Here is a 23,073-nt window from a genome sequence, read left to right on the forward strand (position 1 = left end):
TTTTGGGACCCCTGCTGCTGGTGAACGCCGACAACGCTGGGTTTTGTTGCTGATGAGCCAGGGTATTCTTTCGCATTAAAAACAATCAAGTGGCGCTGTCAGCAAAATTGAAACAGCTGCAGCCTGGCCGCGTTTAGTACCGAAAAAAAGCAGGTGCGCTGGTTCACGGCGCCAAAAGGCAGGCCGAAACACTAAAAGCGCTCTTAGTTGCTGGGCAGCGTTCTGCATCTGGTCTCTCTGTGCTCCAAAGGATTACTTTGCTTCTGATATTGGTGTTTCTTACGGCACGACGGACGTCTAGGAACGCTCCCTGGTGTTTCGGCTAGAGTATCGCTTCCGGGAACCAAAAAAAAAAAACCTTTTTTCGCACTGAACGCAGCCAGGCCACAGGTATTACTTTAAATTTTCCGCCAGAACCCACTTTATTGTTTTCATCAAGTAACGTTGCCGCACAAAATTAACGCGGGTACATTCACGAATTCCACTTTTGAGAGCACTGCTCTTGTGGCGCGCAAGTGCATGGTCACGAGGAATTTCTTTTCATATTTTGCAGGCTCTCATTTCAACGCGAAAAGAAATAGCAATCGAAAAGCTGGTGAGTTTGCATCACAATACAAACAACGCAAACAAACTAACACCATAGAAACTTTTTTTTCTCTTATCTCCCCACAAATATTTAGCAAAGTAAAGCGCTACGGCGGAAAATCTTCACGACAAAATGAGACCACCATGTAAACAGTTTTTATTTTCTTCTGGTAGAGCAGAAGCACCCTCGAAAGTGGTGATATTTAAAAAAGAAAAGAAAAGAATGTATAGAATTGTACCCTGGCTCAAGATGCACACACGCCATCAATGGTGCACCGTTAAAAACAAACCCTGTTTAAAAGGTTGCAAAAGTTTTCCGGAACCGCAGCGCTTAAAGCAAGTACACACTATTTCTGCGCTCTACGAATATGGGACCCGTTTCATAGCTTCCAGCATCCAGTTAGAAGACCTGAGAGCTGACATTTGGCATTATGTCCACACTGGCCGAGCTGGCATGTGTAATTATGGCCTGGCTTCATCCGCTTGAACAGTTCATCAGGAGCGTCCTGAAAGCAAAAAAAAAAAAAACATACTTATCTTGAGAATTGAATGTTTGCTTGATGTGATCAAAATGTGAACCGGCTTCTCAAGTTGTCAACTAAGGTGTGGCAAGCAAAAGTAAACGCATGTCTTGTGTTGAAAAATTGCTGTGGCTGTGCTGGACACCGGACGCTTTACGACGTCTTTTTAAATGATTGTGAGTGGCGTCGCAGAGTGTTCAGCGTAATATACATGTCCATAATTCTTGCGCAAAAAATTTAAATATTGGATTATTGTAAGCTACAGTTATGAAAGTTCTGAAGATAGTTGCCCATTCTTCTTATTCATAGCAAAATCTTTCTGTAACGTTTTCCATCGCTAACATCGAACAGTTAAGACCATAAAAAAACCCAATGGGGAACGTTTTTAGTAATAGCAAAAAAATGCAAGCTTGCTCACGGGAGATCTGCGGATATATTGATTGTTATAGAGAAATCTCACAGTATACAAAAAAAAACTGCACTCATAAACTCCTTCCCTTTCAAAAATGCTTTTGTCCAGAATTGTTGGGCATGGTATATCAATTATTAACTGCCATTTGTCTTCTCATTTCATTTCTTCCTTCTTTCTATTCTTTTATTCTCAGTACACATTCGTCATGCTCCTTTTGGATGTGGTTGCCCGTCTGTACCTTGATTCTTTACTATCTTCTCATGCCTGCTTTCATATAGTTACACTAAATAATAAAACTAAAGCTTTTCAGCCTACTGCGTCCTTTTTAACCACATTATCAACTAACCCAACCACTTTTAATCTTCTCATTGCGTCAGTGACGGACTCCAATAGATTTCAGATTCTACGATTAGTACGTTACATATCTTTATATTTTTACTCTGCATTTCTTTGCTCTTTCAGGGTATCTCATATGGCGCTGCTAATTTAGATTTTTTTTCTGTGGGGGGGGGGGGGGGGCGCTTTATGTCTTTCTGCTAGAGCCTCCTGCGAGGCCGTAATATGTAAAAATAATGTATTGTTTAGGAGCAGTAATTTGTACTTTATTTGTATAGCTGGGAAATTTCGGTGATGCATCAGACCATAGTCGATCACAGTAGATCATGCCAGCGCTAAAGCGTGTAAAAAAAAGCCTTTTAAGTTCGAAGAGGCGCCGCACTACGATTGCTGCAACTTGTGCATGCTTCAATCCGATCTGCATGTCCGTGGACAGAAGTTTTCATAGCATTATGAAACTGCTGAAGCCTCAACAGTTACAACTAACTGATTCGCTGTCTCTCACGGTGATATTACACTATAAAGTCATGCTTTGATTTACGGTCTCTTTCCCTACAACACAGCCTGCAGCACATCACATTAGCTTCCTTGTTTTAAAAAACAAATATGAAAACTATACACTTGGCGGCACAATACAAGCATTAGAGAGCGGCTAACTTACTGTGCACACTTGAGAAGTGCTGAAGAATCCATTTGTTCCGAAGTTACATTTCATGGCGCATCCAGCTAGAATCTTGAAGAGGAAGCAGAAAATTTGAAATAATTTCAGCTCAACCGCTTTTTACTATTCGCCCCGGGCAAAGAAAAACTCGTGAAAAAATTTTAAAGCCTTATTTGCAACAGAGAAGGCTCTGTTCCCACTCCTTTGTTCTTACAATTAGAACTAAATCTACTACCACAGGTATCGGACAGATGTGCTTCAGTGGCCGTAAGTTATGACAATCACCACGCCTCTTACTTTTCGATAAGCAACTATTCAAAAATAGGTCAAAATCATCAGTTGTTACACAATAGCACATTTACCGAACCAATCTACGAAAACATAGATTCGATATCTTCTTATTTGTCGCCTTGTTTCCTAAGGGTTGAGAATATAACTTACACCCCTCCTGACTGTTTCACAATCTCGCGTTTTCCTCTGCTCATCGCAGGTTGTCAGATATTACGTATACCGTAAAATCACTTAAAAAATATCGGTCCTCTCTTGCTAGAACATCCAGGCTCGTGAAAGACTAAAACACCGAAGTTCCTTCTAAGTAAAGAGTTTGAGGTGCTGGAAGCTAAGCTCGATTGTCAAAACTGACATGAGCTATGCGAAGATACGTAATACATATCAGGTATTTTATTCTATATACTGTGAATTACCACTTAGGCGAATGTCTCTGAAATGAACTTTTTATTTAAGTGAACTTTTGGCAAATTCTCGTTGAAACTCCACTGCATCGAAAGTAGATGCCTTCAACTTGAACGAATTCCTTCACACAAGCTTGTAATCAATGCGTTACTATAGTCTGTTTCAAGTTAAAAAAAGCGGTTTTTCCCCGTTAAAGGATTCCCTTCCAACCAATGGCGTCGCTGTGCCAACATGACGTCGCGGGCGACCGTCTCACACAATACGGGAAGCTTTTGGAGCCCGTGCGTTCACGCTAACAAATAGTTCTTAAAGGCGCGCCGTGATTTCCTGCAAAAATAAACCCTTAGCGCAATGAGTTCTCTACCCATTAGTACACAACGGGTGGACGGACTTAACAGTCTACTGGAGCAGAAGTAAAAAAAAAAGGAATAGACAATGCAAGTGAAGCTTATTAATTACGCTTTTTGTCAGTGCAATAAAAACGAACCATCAGAAGTTTTTCTCGTTGTTTAGTTGCAGAAAGTCACGAATTTATCGTGGGAATTTGCTCAAATTATACAACAAAATAAGCCTTGGCGACGAATTAAGTAGCAACTTTGTTGCGGACGGTGACTGACTGCGACTGACGGTGCGACGGTGACGGTTGCTGACGGCGATGGTGTGACGGGTGTCATGTTCGGCTGCATCTAACGTATTCTTATATAGCCGTCGGGCATTCACTGTACTTGGAGACTAGCCGCAATACATCAGTGGTGCAGGCACAAACTTTCCACTTTCGGCCTCAGACTACTATTCTTGCTGAAAAACTAGTTTTGTTGCGTTGCGGCATCGTAAATTTGGGATCATTTCTCTGGATAGCGGAAATGTATTCGCAGTGGCTTATCAGTGGGACCTTGTACAGGGAATAGAAGACAAAAAAGTTTTTCTAACAGTGATATGGGGCGCATCGCGGGCTACGCATTTTTCATGAATAACTTCGCCTGCACCGGGCATGCATTGGATGACAGCCGAATATAATGTGTTTAGCGCTTTGCCATTTTTCTCTTGGAAAAGGCATGGTTACGTGTCTCTTCCAAACCTTTCAATAAAAAAAATGTATTAGCCATTTATTTAAATGGTGCACCAGACCGGTTATGTCCTGACCGCGTTGCGGGATAACATAGTGTCTATTTACTGATACGCATATACTGCAGCAGCGTTGGGGCTATCGCAAGAGTGGAAGAAAAAGAGCATGGTAAGTCAACAGCATAATCACGGACTTGAAACGATATTCAAAATGTGGTCTATTTGGAGGATGAGAACATCAGCGGGCCGAGAATTCCCCCGTTCAATAAAGTTGAAAAGCCCGGATGTTGAACCGTTATCCTCCTTTCTTGTCGATAGCAGGAGGACATCCTGCCCAACGCGAACCATCGGTCCAGCGCATAAAGCTGGGCCACAGTCCATGCTCGACAAGGAATAAGAAACCGTGTTTGGACGAACTGTACTCCACTGTACTGGTTTCTTAATGGCCCAGCGTTGATGCGCAGTCCAAGTGCTGCGCTAGGGGCTGTGCATGTTCCGGACTGAGCGTGTCCGTGTAGCTTCCACCATGTAAACAAAGCTGAAATACTTTAAATGCAAGGCAACTACTGCAGCGTAACTTATTAGGTGGCTGATGCTCCTTAGCATGCTTGCTATAAGGTTGAGAAAAGTGACGAACCTTGCCATCTTCTGTATATAGGTGGGCAGTTGAGCATTCTTGTTCTGAAAAAGAAAAATGAATAGATGTATACCCTTGCTAGGCACTGCGCGTATATAAGATTAATTTGGCTTTCGCACAATAAAGAAAAAACGAGCAAGTTTTGCAGCCCAAGTGCTATTGGAAGTAAGATGCAATCTACCGTGCTCCTACGTAGTGAGTTTTATTAAGAACTGTGCAACAATACAGTTGCTATGAACGGCCTTCCAAGTTCATTTATTTGTATAAATAAGACTTCGGATCCATGTCAACGAATGACTGCCAAGTTTAGTGATTTATCATAAAAATATTTGTAATTTTTGCATAACTTCGCAAATCGTGGCGTACGTGGTTAACCAAATGTCTTAAGCCATTCCTGCATGTTTAAATAGCACAGAAGCTCGTAACAGAGGGCATGGACAAAACTTATTGTGGAATAGCTATTTGACCTAAAACTTATTTCTGTGTAGATTGTGTACACGCACAATTTTGGTGCGCATTGATTTGAGCATCAGGGTTTCAGGAATTTTTCGGAATTTTTCGGTGGGCTCGGCAGCAGCGCATCGGAAACGATGTTCAGGAGCCATTTTTGCTTCATTCTTCAGGTGCTGGTGGGCCTGTTTCAAGTGCAGCCACCTGTCTTCTGCTTGCCTGGACTGTCTGCCGTCATCGCCGATATCAACAACGACCTACTGGCACGTGCTGATGTGACAAGCGTCAACAGAATCATCGAACCGGCAGCCAGGATTTCTGCGCATGCCCCGACGTCTGGGACGGCAGAGCACGTGGTTCACCAAGCCTTTAAAAGGAGCCCTGCATCTGCGTTCATCTTCAGTGGGCTCGGCAGCAGCGCATCGGAAACGATGTTCAGGAGCCATTTTTGCTTCATTCTTCAGGTGCTGGTGGGCCTGTTTCAAGTGCAGCCACCTGTCTTCTGCTTGCCTGGACTGTCTGCCGTCATCGCCGATATCAACAACGACCTACTGGCACGTGCTGATGTGACAAGCGTCAACAGAATCATCGAACCGGCAGCCAGGATTTCTGCGCATGCCCCGACGTCTGGGACGGCAGAGCACGTGGTTCACCAAGCCTTTAAAAGGAGCCCTGCATCTGCGTTCATCTTCAGTGGGCTCGGCAGCAGCGCATCGGAAACGATGTTCAGGAGCCATTTTTGCTTCATTCTTCAGGTTTGTTCTTATATGCCTACTAAATGCTTCCGCAGCGATAACCGCTGCCTATTGCTGCTGCCTTGCCCACTATGCATTGCGTACTTTTGATCTGATGTCCGGTCATTCACAGAAGATCTATTGTCATGCGGTGACATTGAATCTAACCCCGGTCCAACACAGGAGGATTTGTTGCTTCAGCTTGTTTCAGGTCAAACCAATATGACTGCCTCTATTAACCAGTTGCTGGAAAAACAGACTACGCTGGAGGATAAAATCGGAGGTTTATCTGTTCGCATTACCAACCTGGAAGACAAACTATCCTGTCTGGCATCTATAAGCAAAGTGGTCAGTGATCTAAAAGAAACGGTAGCTCAACTTGAGCAAGATAATTCATACATGCTAAAAAAAAATTGATGATTTAGAAAACAGGAGTAGGAGAAATAACTTGATTGTTTATGGTTTGGAGGAGGGTGACGAAGAAACTCCTACCAGTCTTCAGAATGCGATCCGGAAAGAACTCTTTGAAGAAAAATTGAAAGTTGAAATCAATAGCATAGAGAGGTGTCACAGGCTGGGAAAAAAGAAGAAAGATCAAAGCCGCCCCGTAATTATGAAGTTTCAGGACTACAGAGAAAAACTTTCGGTGTTACAGGCTTGTTCGGGGCTGAAAGGAACCAAATTCTCTGTGGCTGAAGACTTTTCCAGCCGAGTTCGTGAAATTAGAAAAAAGCTGTGGCAAAGCTGTGCAGTGGAGAAGGCTAACGGCGCTAAAGCCAAACTGATATTTGATAAGCTGGTTATCGACGGTGCTATGTTCGGATGGGACGAAGTGAAGAATGAGCCCTATCGTATATCTAAAAAGAGGGAATGACAGACGCATATTATGAACAAAAGGTTCACACTGATAAACGTCAACTGTCGAAGTATTGTCTGCAAAGCTACGCAACTTGAGGGCCTGCTGTTGACGTATGATGTAGAAATCGCTGCACTCACTGAAACCTGGTTGGGAAAAAATATTTTTGACAGCGAATTCGTACCACAAAACTACAAAGTTTTTCGCAAAGACCGAGATGGAAGGGGCGGTGGAGTGGCCATACTGTTCAAATCTTCACTGCAAGTCTTTAGAATGCCAGATATTGACGATGTAGAAGGCATCTTTTGTAAATTTTACAAAAACAATGTTCGTTACGTTTTAGGAGCCGTGTACAGGCCACCCAATTCCTCTGTAGCACTCCTAGTGAATCTAAAAAAATATATTGAGCGCCATATAAAACAGAATGATAGGCTAATGTTGACTGGCGATTTTAATTTACCAAACATAGACTGGACTGCCTTTTCGCATTCTAATAACATCATTGAGCAAACTATGCTTGATATTTCTATTGCCTTTGACCTGCTTCAGGTAGTTAAAGATCCTACTAGAGTCCACAATGGTTCATATTCAATTCTTGATCTATTTTTTGTAAATGGTACTGTCAAAGAAAATGTCGAATGCTATGTAACGACCGGTATTTCTGATCACAAAGCTGTTGTACTGACATTGATAAATGCAAACTTTGATCGCCGAAATACTGTCGGTTTCTTTCCTAATTTTTCTCGTGCACATGATGAATCTATTCTTGATATGCTCGACTTTCATTATGACCGCTTTATGAATTTTAATGGAAATGTGAATGACTTATGGCTATTTTTCAAAAGTGTTGTCTTTCAGTGTATTGAACGCTTCGTTCCAAAAATTGCAAAAAAGTCCCCAAAATGTAACCCTTGGATAACACGAGAGACATTACGCTCACAACGAAAGCTAAAAAGAATGAAAAAAAGGTTAAAAGCAGGAAACTATTCCCAAACGATCATTGATGAACAAACAGAAAAACTCAAACAGCTGATTGCCCATGACAAGGAAAAGTACTTTTCTACTCAGCTACCTACCTTCATTAAAACATGCCCTGAGAAATTCTGGAGGCAGATAACTCCAGCTTCACGATCTCATGATACTTTCAAAGTAAATGGAATATGTGAGCGTGATGATGCTTTGGTGTCCACGGCTTTCAATGACTACTTCAAATCGGTGTTTACGCAGGATGACAGCTCTCTTCCCTGCTATTCCGTGAATTTGCCTTCAATTCCTGATGTTGTGATTTCCGAGGCAGGTGTTCTCAATTTATTATTGAAGCTTGATGTAAAAAAATCTCCCGGACCAGATGACATTCCCAACGCATTCCTGAAGCGTTATGCAGAATGGTGTGCCAAGTACTTATGCATCTTATTTAACAAATCACTAAATGAAGGATCATTACCGGATGACTGGAGAACGGCAAGAATCAAACCAATTCACAAAACTGGAGACAAAGCATCTATTCAGAATTACCGTCCGATATCGTTAACATCTACAGCATGCAAGGTCTTGGAACACATCATTCATAAATATATAGCAGATTTTCTTGAACAAAACAATTTTCTAACTAATGCACAGCATGGCTTCAGACGAGGATTTTCCACTGCCACTCAGCTAGTACAAACTATACATGATTTTGCGCAGGCAATAAATGAAGGAAAGCAGACTGACGCTATATTTATGGACTTTAAAAAAGCATTTGATAAAGTTTCGCATAACAAACTTCTTCACAAATTAGGTAATGTACTAAAAAATGACAAATTACTTGCATGGATTACAGCCTACTTAAGAAACCGTCGTCAGTTTGTAGTAGTAAATAATTCCCCTTCCCCTCCAGTTCCTGTTGATTCCGGCGTTCCCCAAGGATCTGTTCTTGGGCCACTCCTCTTCTTGATTTTTATTAATGACATTGTCGATAACATCTCAGTTTCTGTTAGATTATATGCTGACGATTGTGTGTTATATGAAAAGATTACTACTACTGAGGACCAAGTACGGTTAAATAACGATTTCACTAAGATAATAACATGGTGTGACCAATGGCAAATGTGCGTTAATTATGATAAAACAGTGTTCATGCGTATAACCCAGAAAAAGAAGCCTCTTTTGTTTAACTATACTGCTAAAAACAAAGTTCTCTCTCAAGTGAATACTTACAAATACCTAGGTCTGCGGATCTGCAATAACCTCTCCTGGACAGAGCACATTGACAACGTTACAGCTAATGCCCTACGCAAACTATTTTTCCTCCGACGTGCTCTGAAGCTCGGCCCCCCCAGTGTACGTTCACTTTCGTATAACACTATTATTCGCCCTATGTTAGAATATGCCGTCATAATCTGGGATCCTTTCACTAAATCTAACATTGCTAAATTAGACAGAGTCCGAAAGAAAGCAGCACGGTTTATTTACAATTCATATAACCGCACATCTATCACTGCACTTCTTAATCAAAGTGGTTTGCTTCCAGTCTCTCATAGAAATCGCATCTGTCGTCTAAAATTTTTATTTCAGTTAATCAAAGGTCAGTACAATATTGACACATCCAATATTATATCGTTCTCCTCAGGGTACAACACAAGACAACGCCATGATTTTACAGTAACACCATTAAACGCACGAAATAACACCTTTAAGTACTCTTTTTTCCCCAGAACGATTACAGACTGGAATAATCTAACTAATGATGCAGTAACCCAAACTTCACTAAAAAGGTTTGAAAGCCACCTTTAACTTTTTTTATAATGTCGTACCGCTACATTTCTTTGTTTCATTGTTTCTTGATCTTAAATTGTTGATCAATTGTTCTTGATTGTTTGCTTGTTCCCGAGGTCGTTTTTGTTGTTTCCAGAATTTATGTATTGTGTGCCCACCCCTGCGAAGGTCTTGTAAAAGATCGCAGTATCAATAAATAAATAAATAAAATAAATAAATAAAATGCTCACGCTGTATTGTTCTCAAAGTGATACAGAAGACACACTCACCAAATACAGTTGGGTGAATAATACAAGCAGTTCTCATTGATATATTCGCTGTCGAAGTTTCCACCAGAGCCAGACATTTATAGTAACCCTGAGAAACACCTGACCTCAACCGAAACGTCGGAAATAAACGTCACTTAGAAGCAATAGCGTTCTTCCGCTTTAGCCTGTGGATGCGAACGCAGCAACCTCCTTTCGTGAGCGCATGCACGCTAACACTATATATATATATATGAAAGAGAGAGAGAGCGATACGATACATGAAGATATAAATAGCTTTGTACGCGAAATGCGATAGTCGTCGGCTTGGATGCCACTGGCGACATGTGGTTGGTTCTTATTCTATTTTTTAGTCAAGTATTTTTATCTGAACAATGACTGAAATAATTTACCCGGGATCTCTAGCGCCAATAAAAATAAATAATTAATGTATGCCGCTTGGTTTAGATTGTTGGGTTCCTTTATATGTACTGGATGCAGTACTGGATGCTGCCCGCTCAGGTCATTTAGCACTCAAGCCAGAAAAATGCCACTTTAATCATCAGCAGCTAAAATTCCTCGGTCATCTTGTTAGCGCTGGTGGTGTCCGACCCGATCATGACAAAACAGCCGCTGTAGCGGACTTTCCTATTTCTGCCACGAAGAAAGCAGTCCGACGATTCTTGGGGCTCTGCGCCTACTGTCGCCGTTTTATTGCTCATTTTTTCAAGATTGCCGAATCCCTGACGTGAATGATACGTGATGAAGTACCGTTCGTCTGGTGTTCCGAGCAGCAAGAGTCATTCACCAAGCTGCGCCAACGTCTCCACAACCCCCTGTTCTTCCAGACTTTGATGATGACGCCGCCACCGAAATTCACGCCGACGCAACGCCGGTCTAGGTACTGTTCTTGTCCAGCATCAGGAAGGAGTGGAAAAAAATGATCGCTTATGCCAGCTGTACCCTTTCTCGGGATGAAGCCAACTATTCAACTTCTCAAAAAGAGTGTATTGCGGTCGTTTGGGCAACGATGAAATTTGGACCCTATCCTTATGGCCGCGCATTTAAACTTGCGACGGACCATGATTCTTTGTGTTGGCTGGCTAGACTCCGAGATCCATCAGGACAGCTTGCACGGTGGAGTCTCCCTATGCAGAAATTTGATTATTCCATCGTTTATAAATCTGGACAGAAATATGAAGATGCGTGCTCCCGTGAAGTTCGCGCATGACAGCACGGATACGACAGCCCTTTCTTGGCATCATCAGTAGCTCTGATGTAAAGGCCTGACAACGTGCTGATGCATACCTAAAACCTTTGATCGACTATCTGGAGGGCCTCAGTTCTAACGTACCCCGAGTTTTCGCTAAGAACCTGTCCTCCTTCTGTACGGGCGACGGAATACTCTGCAAGAAAAGCGCCGGAAACAGTGCCCAAGCCTATCGTCTGGTCATCCCTGCAGATCTAAGCGATTAAATTCTTCTTTCTTGTCACGATGAGCCCAACTCTGGTCACTTGGGCTATGCACGCACTCTCGCCAGAGTGCGCCAGGCCAAACATTGTTGCCACCGTCCATCGATATATTAAGGTTTGCCGCGAGTGCCAGCGACGCAAGACACCCCCATTGAAGCCAGCGTGTTTCCTGCAGCCTATTCCACCGCCGCTAGCACCATTTGGCGAAATCCATATGAAATTTCTCGGCCCTTTTCTTCTATCGTCAGCCGGCAATAAGTGGATTATCGTGGCCACTAACTATCTGACACGTTACGCAGAAACTATGGCGGTGCCGCGTGCAACGTCCTCCGAGCTGGCATAGTTCATGAACCAGATTTTTGTACGGTATGGAGTCCTTTATACGTATTCACTAATCGTGGCAAGGCATTTACATCGTGGCTTCTTGACGAAGTTTTGCAACTAAGCCAGACACGTCACCGAAAGACTACTGCCTACCATCCTCAGTGCAATGCTCCTACCGAGCGCCTAAGCAAAAAAAATAGCAGACATGATTGCCGTGTATGCAGACATGCGGCATAAAACTTAGGACGAGATTCTGTCTTATGTCACATTCGCGTATAATACGGCCCCGTCAAAGAGACAACTCGATTCACTCCGTTTCGCTAGTACACGAACGCGATGTGCGGGCCATGTTTGACGCCATGCTGTCGTGTGTGACTGACGTCAGACCAGGCGCTTACACTTTACGCAGAATTCGCTAATTATGTTCAGGAAGGTCGCCTGCTCGCCCGTTCTCACATTATGAATGAGCAAGCAACAGATGCACGCAGATGTAAAGCCCGGCATCGCTGCGTCCCGTTCCAGCCCGGCTACCAAGGCAGGGTGTGGACACCTGCGACCGCCCAGGCTTGTTAGAAGAGCTTCTCAACCGCTACTTTGGAATCTACAAGGTTTAGCGCCACGTATCAGATGTTACTTAACGGTCCACTAAAGAGGAACCTGAACTCGTATTATTACCGCGGGGACTCTATCTACACGTTCCGAGCATTCTTATAAACTTCCTATTATTGTCCTGTGCGGCCAATTGCCCTAATTAAAACGGATTAAACCCCCGGCCCCAGCCTTTTTTTGAATTCAACGCGGTAAGTATAGGCGGAGTCAGCCAACGTGTGGAGTACCTTTCAGCCAGTCCAGGGGCGGAGTCAGCCAACGTGTGGAGTACCTTTCAGCCAGTCCAGGGGCGGCTTCGCTTTCGCTTTTATTTTGTTTTTAGGGTTTCTGTGAATAAACAGTTTCAGTCACAGGCAATATAGCCGCAAATTAGGCCTACGGAAAAAAAATACAAGTGGACTCTTTGATTCATGTATCACTCCGCCGATGGCAGAGCGGTAAGCCGCCACAGGACCTGCTGGCGCGTTGGCTGACTCCTCCTACCTACCACGTTGAGTTATAAAAAAACGCGGGAGCCGGGCCATTTAATTCCATTTAATTAGGGCAATCGGCAGCAAAGGACAACACTAGGAATTTTCTAAGAATGCCCGGAACGTGTAGAAGGAGTTCCCGCGGTAAAAAGACGAGTTAAGAGTCCTCTTTAGCTCACCTTTAAGAGGTTGCCCCCGACGGTACTATGCCAAGTTCAAGTCGTCAGCGCCCGTCTGACTTAGTGCATGTCTTTCTCATGAAGCCATATTTCACCCGCTGAAGGTCGCACCTCAAATCAGGAACATTTATTTCTGTGGACATGAGTGTTTGTTTGTTTTTTTCTTTAAGATGGGGAATAATGTTATCTGAGGGTTTCAAGTGCCGCCCGAAACACGACGAATTTGGAGACTCTAGCACGTTCTTCGGTCTTTGACTTGCAGAAGAACAGCTCTTGACTCTGTGTCTGCCCTTTTGCTTTTTGTGCACTTCCCTGTTTTCGTGACAATATTTATATATTCGGCTATCATGCCCTACATGATTGTGGGGGCGAAGTAGCCCACTGACAGTTAGAAAAGACCCGGTCTCCAGCATATTGGCATTAGCACAGCGCGTGAGAAAAATGTTGTTCCTTACAGGGGGAAAGAACAGACAAAAGACAGCTTAAGGAAACACGAAGCAGCGCTCCAAGATGGAAGCTAGACCATTACAAAAAAAAATCTACAAAAACATACAGCGCAACTAATCAGTCAACTTTTTATCAAAGGGAAGGGAAAGGACAGATAATGCAAAACGAAGAGAAGTCTCACCCTTTCCCTTTCTATATAAAGAGAGAGCGACGAGAGGCGCAGTATACTAAAGTGGTGATAATTATGAACGAAAGAGGGCACAACTTGCTAATGCATTCCTGCATTACTGCTGATAAATTTTGGTTGGCGGGCTGAAATTTTACTTTGTTTTTAAACAGATTCAAAAGCCACTGAAAACTGATGCTGTTTTCTAGATAACTTGAACATGGAGCTTTTTTATGCTCCTGTATAAGTAAATGAACACACTTACGGCGTCTCTCAGCTGTCAAACCAGTACCGCTCGCCATCAGGATGGAAACTGAAAAGGCACAACCCAACGTTACACTCTTTCCATTTCCTTCAGTTGACGTGGCTTGAAGCGCGTGAAGAACGAGAAAAATAAACTAGCGATTACGGGTAGCGATAAAATGGCAAGGATAAAGCGGACGAAAACAGTCACTAATATTGTGTTGGAGACCTGTGCAAAATATTTTATACAATTATTATCGTATTAATCGTAACAAGTAGAAGACAATTTATCAAGTTGTTTATGCGGACGCGTTATTATGAAATCCGAAGGGATGCAGATTTTCCTACTTCTGGCATTCGTTGCCGTTTCGCAGTGCAATGCGTAGCATTCGTGGATCCTGTGTATGGCAACGAACTGGGCAAAACCTCCTAAATCGGCACTTCGTTGTTCCCAGCTTGCCTGTGAACAAAGTGTTTCCATCGATCTCATCGAACAGTTAAGACTGCCATAAGAGACCAATGGGAAACGCTTTTGACGATAGCAAACACTTAAAAATAAAGGATACGAGACTGGTGTCGGTTGATCTGCGGGTATATTCATTGTTATACTGACATCTTACATTATGTGAAAAAAATTGCGTTCATTGATGGTTTACCACTAAAAAAATGCTTTTATCCACAATTGTTGGGTAAGACAGGAAGATGGTTTTAAACATGTGTAATTTTCTATTATGCACTTTGATTCCGTCTATTCTTAATAATTCAAGTGATTATACAGCTTCATGAAAGTAATGCGCTCATTCATGGGACCAGTTTCCCCAGAAATCTGGTGCAGTAATTTAAAAGCTCCATAGCGATACACATGAAATAATTGAATGTGCTATAGATAATGGTCCCCGAGCGGAATTTCCAGGTCAGTACACATTAAATCCAAAGTTTTTACGTGGCAGCTCACTGCCGCAGACAGCCTCCCCCCCCCCCCTCTCCCCCCACACACGCAACTTTCACTTCCCCTCCCCGCACACACCTCCCCCCCCCCCACCCTCCGGTCCCCATTTCTCCTCTCTTCACATTATTGTTAAAAATATGAATTTTATGCATTGCATACATTAAGTAGTATGCGTGGTTTCGACGTCCGCTGCCAGAGCATAACCGGCTATGAATCTGACTTTTTATTTCATGACTGACAAAATCCCGTTACTCAAATGCGCAGCCAATGTCATCATGTTTGCTTGTTTTACTGAAAAAATACAGTTATCCTTGGATATTTTGTGCTTTATACTGCACCAATACCATCGAAATTGTTTGTCATTCCCTGCACAGTAAAATGTTGCGAATTAGAACTCGCTTTACTGGAACATTTGGCTCGTTGGAGCTGGTTCTTCCGCCTCGTGAATAGTCACGTGTTTTTCAGTAAGCCCTTGCCACTCCACTTCATTTATCTCCGCCCTTTGTTTTAGACTTTAGACGCATGTTTAGGCACAAGGACCTTAGTATTTTCCAGACGAGTCCAAAACTTAGCGTCATTAAAAAAAATTGACACTGAATTTAGTTTTTCAGAAACGCTTCACCTTTTTTTCTGAACAATGCATAAGTATAGCGCTTTCGTATCGGATAGCAAGAAAACTGCTGAGCTCATTTAAAAAACATAATTAGGTGGTGGTATTGGTATTTATTAAAATAATAGTAAAAAGGAAGGAAAAGGTTTTTGCTAGCCCCGGCATCTGCCATCGATACTGAAGCACCTGAGCTGGGGCAGCGGAAGTAGAGGATAGCAGGCAGAATTAAAAAAAAAAACATAATCACAGCTCATAATTTTAGCGCGAATCGCACCATTTGTTGGTATATTTAAAAAAATGTAGTCTTGTATCATCATTTGTGTAAAACGTTTTGTCAGCCGCCGCGGGGGCTGAGTGGTTACGGCGCTCGGCTGCCAGCCCGAAAGACGCGGGTTTGATCCAGGCCGCTGCGATCTAATTTCGATGGAGGCGAAATGCTAGAGGCCCGCGTACTGTGCGATGTCAGTGCCCGTTAAAGAACCCCAGGTGGTCGAAATTTCCGCAGCACTCCACTACGGCGTCCCTCATAGCCTGAGTCGCTTTGGGACGTTAAACCCCCATAAACCATGAAACGTTTTGTTGGCTTCCTGAGACATGTATAACATTCTAGAAATGTTTGAACTAGAATTTAAAAGAATACGCGTGAAAAAATATGAAGTTGCGGTAAAATGCGCTTCTTCGTGAATTCAGTTGTAAAATTTAGTATACCCTTAGGTCATCCGGATACAAATACATCAAGCAGGCCCTTTTAAAGCTAATTTTAAACAGTTTTAAAGCAAATTCCAGTTATCCTTTCCGCAAAGGCGCTGATGCTTCGAAAACTCGTGACTGAAGATGCCAGTTCAACGTCGGTACTCTACGCGCTCTCAGTTTTGTTCTGCAGGGGTGGGCATAACCTCGTCGAATGCAAGCGCTACGTTAGCGCTGCTCAACGGCAAACCTGGTCCTTATTTCTGGGAGTACGTAGCTTGCACCTTGGAGTTGGCCTTCGCTGCTTTCTCACTTCCTGATACTCTGAACAGAAAGGAGTAAAAAGCGAGTAATCTGATGATGATTATGGATTTTATGGCGCAAGGGCATTTATGAGCAAAGAGCGCCACGGCACAAGGTATCTTCGATTACACAATGTGGGATCAGAGACCCATTTCTCAAGCATTTCACCCCAGATAAGCCGAGCACCAGGCCAGGGAAAGATTTTACCCATTGTATCACCGGTGGGTACCCGGCGCCACTGGGGATCGAACCCCGCACCTCCCGCATGCGAGGCGGATGCTTAATCCACTTGGCCACCGCTGCGGTAATAGCGAGTAAGCTGCCTGCACGCCGCTCACCACAAAAAAAAAAAGTGTGGTGGCAAGTCCAGCCGCGAAAAGACGTGGCCAGTGCCAAAGTGCGTGTATACTGCCACCTATACGTCGTCGTAGAATCTGCAATGTCATTGCCGCAGCGAGTTTTGTGCTTAAATGTTTCCTTGAAAACGATGTAGATTGAAGCTTTGTTTAAATACCCAGTGCTGGCGGGGGTAAAGAACTATTTGACAGCTACACGACATATTCAATTCTTTTCTCTTAAGCTGGATCACTTTCTGCTTCTGTACGTTTTCAATAGCATCAATTCATTTGGCGGCCGTTTCAGACCAGGCGCAATTGGCAGCGTGTCAGTACTTACTGATGATTACAATGATGAACGTCGGGAATCCTTCTAGCACCATTCTGCCAGTGAAAACCTTCATGGAATGACCGCAAAGCAGCGCGTATGAGCACACTATATATACACACATAAGTTCATATTAAATTAACCGGAGGTGATTTGTTCGCATTTCCATCAGTTCAAATATAGCTACCCAGATGTTCTAGCCTTTCGGTTGAATGTCATCCGCACATATTACAGTAGGTCGACACGGGTGACCAACATGGCGGAATGGTAGACATGAAAATCACTAGTTACAGAAACGAAGAGAAAGGTTGTAGTCTTATATATAAAACATGTCCACTTCATGTCAGATGCCCTTAAGAATGGGTTGTTGCTCTTTGATAGGGCGCCACTGTTGCTCTTTGCGCCAGTTTAAATGTCGGCATTCTGTGCGGCTTTATTTAAGGAAAATATTGACGATAAACGCTGGCAAGTTCACAGACCCTGCTCTGTGAAGCATAATGCCGGTATGTTGCACGTTTCTCGACGGTCATTTACCGCATTCTATTATGCTGCGCTTCGAACTACAGAGGACAAACGATTCTCTGCCTCAGCAAGCGTTTACGAGGGCGTTTTAACGATATACACACTAAACACGAATGAGCATATATCAGAGCAGAAAAGGAGTAATCTGTCCGCTACTGCATTCCGTTTAAGGAGCAGGGATGCTGCCAAAGTCCCGGAGTAGATTTCGATGATTGAACACACGGAATGCTTACTGTTGTCTATGGTGGCCTCTTCCACTGCAAAGCATAATGACGATGCAGTTAGCAATGGGAGGAGGCTTTCCAACGCGGCATCGGAGGTGCTCAGGTTAGCAAAAATAGGAGTTTAAAACCTCGATTAAAATAATCGTAACTGTTAAAGCGCCGCACATTTTTTTAAGAGGATATTTGTATCTGTTACTAAGCGTAAGTATTCCATAATTTATTGATGGAAATCTACCGCAGAGCTTGGACAGCAAACAGTGCCCCTTAAGGGGAATGCGCTCGTGGAAAGCGTACTTCCTTGTTACTCCTAAATAGGCTAATTTGTTTTTAGAGTGCACGGGTAATGCTATAAAAGTATCAGCCTGGCGAGTTCCGGCTTTTAATGACGTAGGTGTTGTTTTCCAGCGCAAAAGACCCCATCTGAGATAAGCCCTCGCAGATGATGAATTCGCTTATCTGAGAATTAGTTGAGATCGTTTTTCTGCACTCAACAGAGAAAGCTGTTTATGGGACACCTTCCTCCGCCGCCGGGCTAGGCCATGTCCAGCTTTCTTGGAGATCTCTTTTGATTGTGAGACAACTGTGGAATATTGTTCGATACGGTTATTGGCATGGAAGATGAGTTAATCTTCTAATGCGTTGCAAAATCTTTCATTTTAAGTTGGTCCTGCGCTCGCACTGACAAGTAAAGATTGCCATAGGAATCAAATGGGGCGCGTTTTTGGCAATAAATAGCAGCAAACTAGGAGCATCCCGAGGGAGGATCTACTCATATATTGATTGCTGTGGTGAAATCTTACAATTTGCCATAAACTGCGTTCACAAACAACTTAATCCCCCATCCCCGGCCCCCTCCACCGAGGACACCAACCCCACCAGAGAGGACTGGGAGGCGGCCCTGCTCGGCTGTCAAGGCTTCAAGACCTAAATGACCTTATTTCTACGGACGCGGGTGGCTTTGCTTGCCAATGGGGCCCCGGAATAGGGGCCCCATCTAGTATTGTGAGGGGAAGGGGCCAATAGGGTCCCAACCGAATCACCTCTTTGCAACTAGTTAATGGTTTATAAATATTTTTCACCACCACCACCGTTGAGAAGCGCTCTTGTGCAGAGTTTCTGGGTACGGTCGGCTCATGATGCGATCATGTGAGGAGCAGCCCCTGCATATACCCTGCCCTACATTCACCGTCCTCGCGTAAGGTGGGCGCTCACTTATGATCACGAGACCCCGGGTCACGCGCCTCGTCCGGCCTTTGTCGTCATCGGATGGGACAGGGGTCGTAACCCGCCGGAAAACGCCACGAAACGCTTTTTGGACGCTGCACGAAGCCGAGAGGTTGCAGCTCGCAAACATGCGATGGGACGAACGCAGGGATCACATACGATAGGGACGCTGCCCGGAAGCGCGCTGCTAAAAAAGATCCAAAAGTCACTTATGAAGAGGTCACCGCAGCTGCACGCGCTTGTAGCCGCTCTAGTGCCCCAGGTGCAGACAAAATCACTAACGCAATGCTACTCAACCTCCCCAATGATTCCCTTCAAGCACTTACCAAATGCATCAATGATGAACTGTGGACCCAAGGCAAAATGCCCCCTCAATGGAAACACGCAGAAGTGATACTCACCCTAAGCCCAACAAGCCACCCTCCCTCTCTGCTCTCAGGCCCATATCGCTCACCTCCTGCTTGGGCAAGCTATACGAGCGAGTCACCCAGACACGCGTGCAAAACTATATTGAAGATCATAATCTCTTTCCCCCTTTTATGCTCGGCTTTCGACCAAGTCTTTCAACGCAAGACGCCTTTCTTCTTATCAAACACGAAGTCCTCACGGGGATACCCCCTGGCGGAAAGCGCCTTCTTCTAACACGTGACATTATGGGCACCTTCGACAACGTTTCCCATTCTGCAATCCTAGAAGGTCCAAATCAGATACACTGTGGATCTCGCATCTTCCAGTGTATCTCCACCTTCCTCACTGCCCACACAACCACCATAGGTATCAGATCTACTGGATCGTCTACCTTCCAAACACCTGACAAGGGCACTCCACAAGGTGCTGTTCTATCACCACTACTATTCAATATAGCCATGGCCCCACTCGCCCACAAGCTCTCCACACTCTCCGACATCGGATATACCATCTATGCGGATGACATCACCATCTAGTAAACCCGATGATCTCTCGGGACAAGCAAAATCTTGATTTTGCTTTTTTGATTTCGCTCTTCAAAGTACTAGATGCTCTGTCCTGTCACGTGATTTTCATGTATAAATGTTTGATCTTCTCAATAAAAAACATTGTTGTGAGTCAGCGCTCGTCTTTGTTGTCTTCTTGCTTTTGTCCGTCGTCTAGCTTACGCTGTACCACCCACAATGAATTCCCGTTAAAAGATGGTTTTGCCCAGAATTGTCGGATATGCCCAATCTTCGAATCGACGGAGGACATCGAAATATCTCGGAGTCTTGCAAGCTTTCTATTCAGTGCGAAGCAGCAGCGAAAACCGAGCTAATGTTGATTACTACTCAAGAGCCATTTGCAAGTACAAAAAATAGTGCTTAGCCCGGGGCGTCTTCTCTGGCGTCTGCGCCAGCAGTTTGGACGATACATGTCAGCGGCTCCTTCTTTGTGTGTGTGGTCTGCAAACGCAGTGCAGGTGTTCATCACTGCATGCAGTGCAATAAAGTGGCCTGCTGTGCACGGCGAAAGTGCAACATTTTCGTGCCTCATGTATATGACAATGTCAACTGATAATTTTTGGGGAATGATCACGTTGAAAAAGCCCTAAATGAATTTGCGGTGCCGATCGAACGCTTACTTGTCAACAACAACAGGTGCTCTGAGGCCGGAATATGAATGTGCTTCGACGAAAAGGTGCGTTGTGTGGAAAAAGTACAATGTTCGCAGCATCCCTATCACTCGCTGGCCACCATATGACTTCCCGTTTTTGTTTCTGTCACGCAACTGCTGTGACGTCACTTAACCGCTCCGACTAAGATTCAGAGATAGCAGCCCATCTCTGCGTTCTGGCTCGAAGGTTCAAAGCGAGCAACCGAAGACTCCATCAACACTGCACACTTTGTAGTTCATTGCGGTCGTCTTTGCACATAACGCGCAATTTCTTTAAATTTTGCTTTTCATCTGAAATACCACATCATTTCAACATTGCCCGTGTCATCATATCGACACTGAATGCCCCGTGTTCCGTGACGTGTGTAAAGTGCATTGCTCGCGAATCGGTGGGGAAGGAACTGCACAGACTGACGGCGCCTGGAGTGCAATGCAATGGTGTCTTTAACGGCATGCAAAAGTCTAAATGTCGAGGCGGCAAGAAATGCAGCAACGAAACATTTGTTAAGGAGAAAGGTTACAGAGGAAGTCGCAAGAGTCAAGGGCTCGCTGGAACTGATTCGCTGTTTGGCGACAAGGACCGTCAACCATCGCTAGTTTCTCACACATCTCCAGGTCGTCGTTTTCTTCATTAGTTTAAACATGGACGCCTGCAGAATCTTTGGCGACATGAAGCCAGAGCAGTTCGTCCCTACGGGGCAATAACCGAAATGATATTAGTGCACTCAGTATGCGGTGTAGTCAAAACAAGCTATGTTCATTACATTAGGTTCCTTTCATATTTTCAGTCACACACCCGCCTCGATCTTCGGTGGTTAACGTGTTCTATTGAACACGCATCCGTGAAAGCGAATCCTGACCACAGTGACCAGATTTCGATATGGGCGAAAGGCAAAAGCCGCAGTGCGCCGCGCGATGCTACATCGCGTCCAAGAAACGCTTGGGGTCGAAATTAAACTGCATACCTGTCTGCTACGGTGCGTCTCTTGCAACTGAAGGAGCCATGGGACTTTAAAAGCGACATAGCGTACTCTTAACATACTATACTATAATGTATTGTATGGTACTATACTATACAATACTATACTATACTATACTATACTATACTATACTATACTATACTATACTATACTATACTGCACTGTACTGTACTGTACTGTACTGTACTGTACTGTACTATACTGTAACACACCATACGGTATACCTTTTTAGTCGAATAAATGACACTCAGTACGTATCTTACTGCACACCTGTACAGCACCTGCGACAGGGTTAGACCAATATTATGTGTATTTCTAACTTCTCGAAGGGTGTGTCTATACCTATAGCTACTAACTAACATTACGTTTCTAGCTTGTGATTGTTTGAAATTTGAGTTCTTTCTATACTTTCTGTTATTTTAATTTCCTATATTCATCAGACCGTAAATGCAGAGCTGGGCTTTTCATGCAAGTCCAGGTAAATTTTAATGCAATTCATCTTCTCTAGTATCTCGACTTGTAACCTCCAGTTTGGAAGGTTCCGGCGTTTTACCAGGCAACAGCAGGGGAGGATGTGGTGCTGTATGAAAGGAAAAGGCATTTCCCAATTCGTTCTATGAAACCACAAAATGGCCCTTCGTATACTGCAATGTAGGCCACATGTTTAGATTAGTTCGGAAGTAGTCATAGGTGCGTGTAGGCGGGAGGGATGAACACCGGATTTGTAGCACGAGAGTCCTAAAGGCTCACCATGTTTGTGTGAAGCTTGGCTTTGAGGATGACCTCGGTAAAACACTAAATAAATTAATAAAATAAATATTGTCGAGATAGATTCGATCCCACGGCGGCGGAGCGTCGCGCCAGCAGTAGCCAATGGGAGGGTGACCTTGAGGGTTACCTTGGCCAAACCTAGCAAAGCAACAGCCCATGGAGAAATAAAATAAATAATGCCGCGACTGGGTTTCGAACCCGTGGCAGCACAAATAGATCAACTTCCGGTCACGCCTTGTGTTAAACTGTGACACTCGCGCTGCGCATTGCACATCGCCGCATTCTTCAAGTAATACTACTATCGGGATAATAAACACTATCACGTTGTGCATTGCATCTCATCGTCTTCATTAATTAATACTGCTATCGAACTAACATCGTTGCCAGATGTGCCGACGACCTAGTGGAGGAAAACCATGAGCCAACTGGACTAAACACATGCTTTCGCATGTGACTCAGTTTACCTGCCCTAAAACCCTATACCCTATCACTTTTTATTTCTTCGCGCTCATGTACCATTGGTGTAGGGGTTAGCGCGTGCAGATTGTCATAGAGGTGTTGCATGAACGGTTCCCGAGTGCTATATTACTTTATTTCAGAGGCCTTGCTTCATTCGTAACGTCTAACAAATCGAGAACAAACAATGAA

The 23,073-nt window shown here is 44.0% G+C and overlaps 1 protein-coding gene and 1 pseudogene across 1 annotated transcript in view; one reads left to right on the forward strand and one right to left on the reverse strand.

Moving 5' to 3' along the window:
• LOC144102414 (uncharacterized) overlaps positions 1-17,193 on the reverse strand; it is a 64,439-nt gene extending 47,246 nt beyond the window's left edge. Inside the window, exons 1-5 of the mRNA XM_077635694.1 lie at positions 17,091-17,193; positions 13,886-13,933; positions 4,911-4,954; positions 2,516-2,587; positions 1,007-1,091 (exon numbers count right to left, since the gene is read on the reverse strand). Coding sequence (XP_077491820.1) covers positions 1,007-1,091; positions 2,516-2,587; positions 4,911-4,954; positions 13,886-13,933; positions 17,091-17,154 — 313 coding nt within the window. The 5' untranslated portion in view covers positions 17,155-17,193. The remainder of the gene's footprint in view (positions 1-1,006; positions 1,092-2,515; positions 2,588-4,910; positions 4,955-13,885; positions 13,934-17,090) is intronic.
• LOC144101511 (uncharacterized) lies at positions 5,081-8,502 on the forward strand (annotated as a pseudogene).
• Positions 17,194-23,073: the final 5,880 nt, after the last annotated feature.

The sequence above is a fragment of the Amblyomma americanum genome, chromosome 8, assembly GCF_052857255.1.
Source record: "Amblyomma americanum isolate KBUSLIRL-KWMA chromosome 8, ASM5285725v1, whole genome shotgun sequence".
NCBI lineage: Eukaryota > Metazoa > Arthropoda > Arachnida > Ixodida > Ixodidae > Amblyomma > Amblyomma americanum.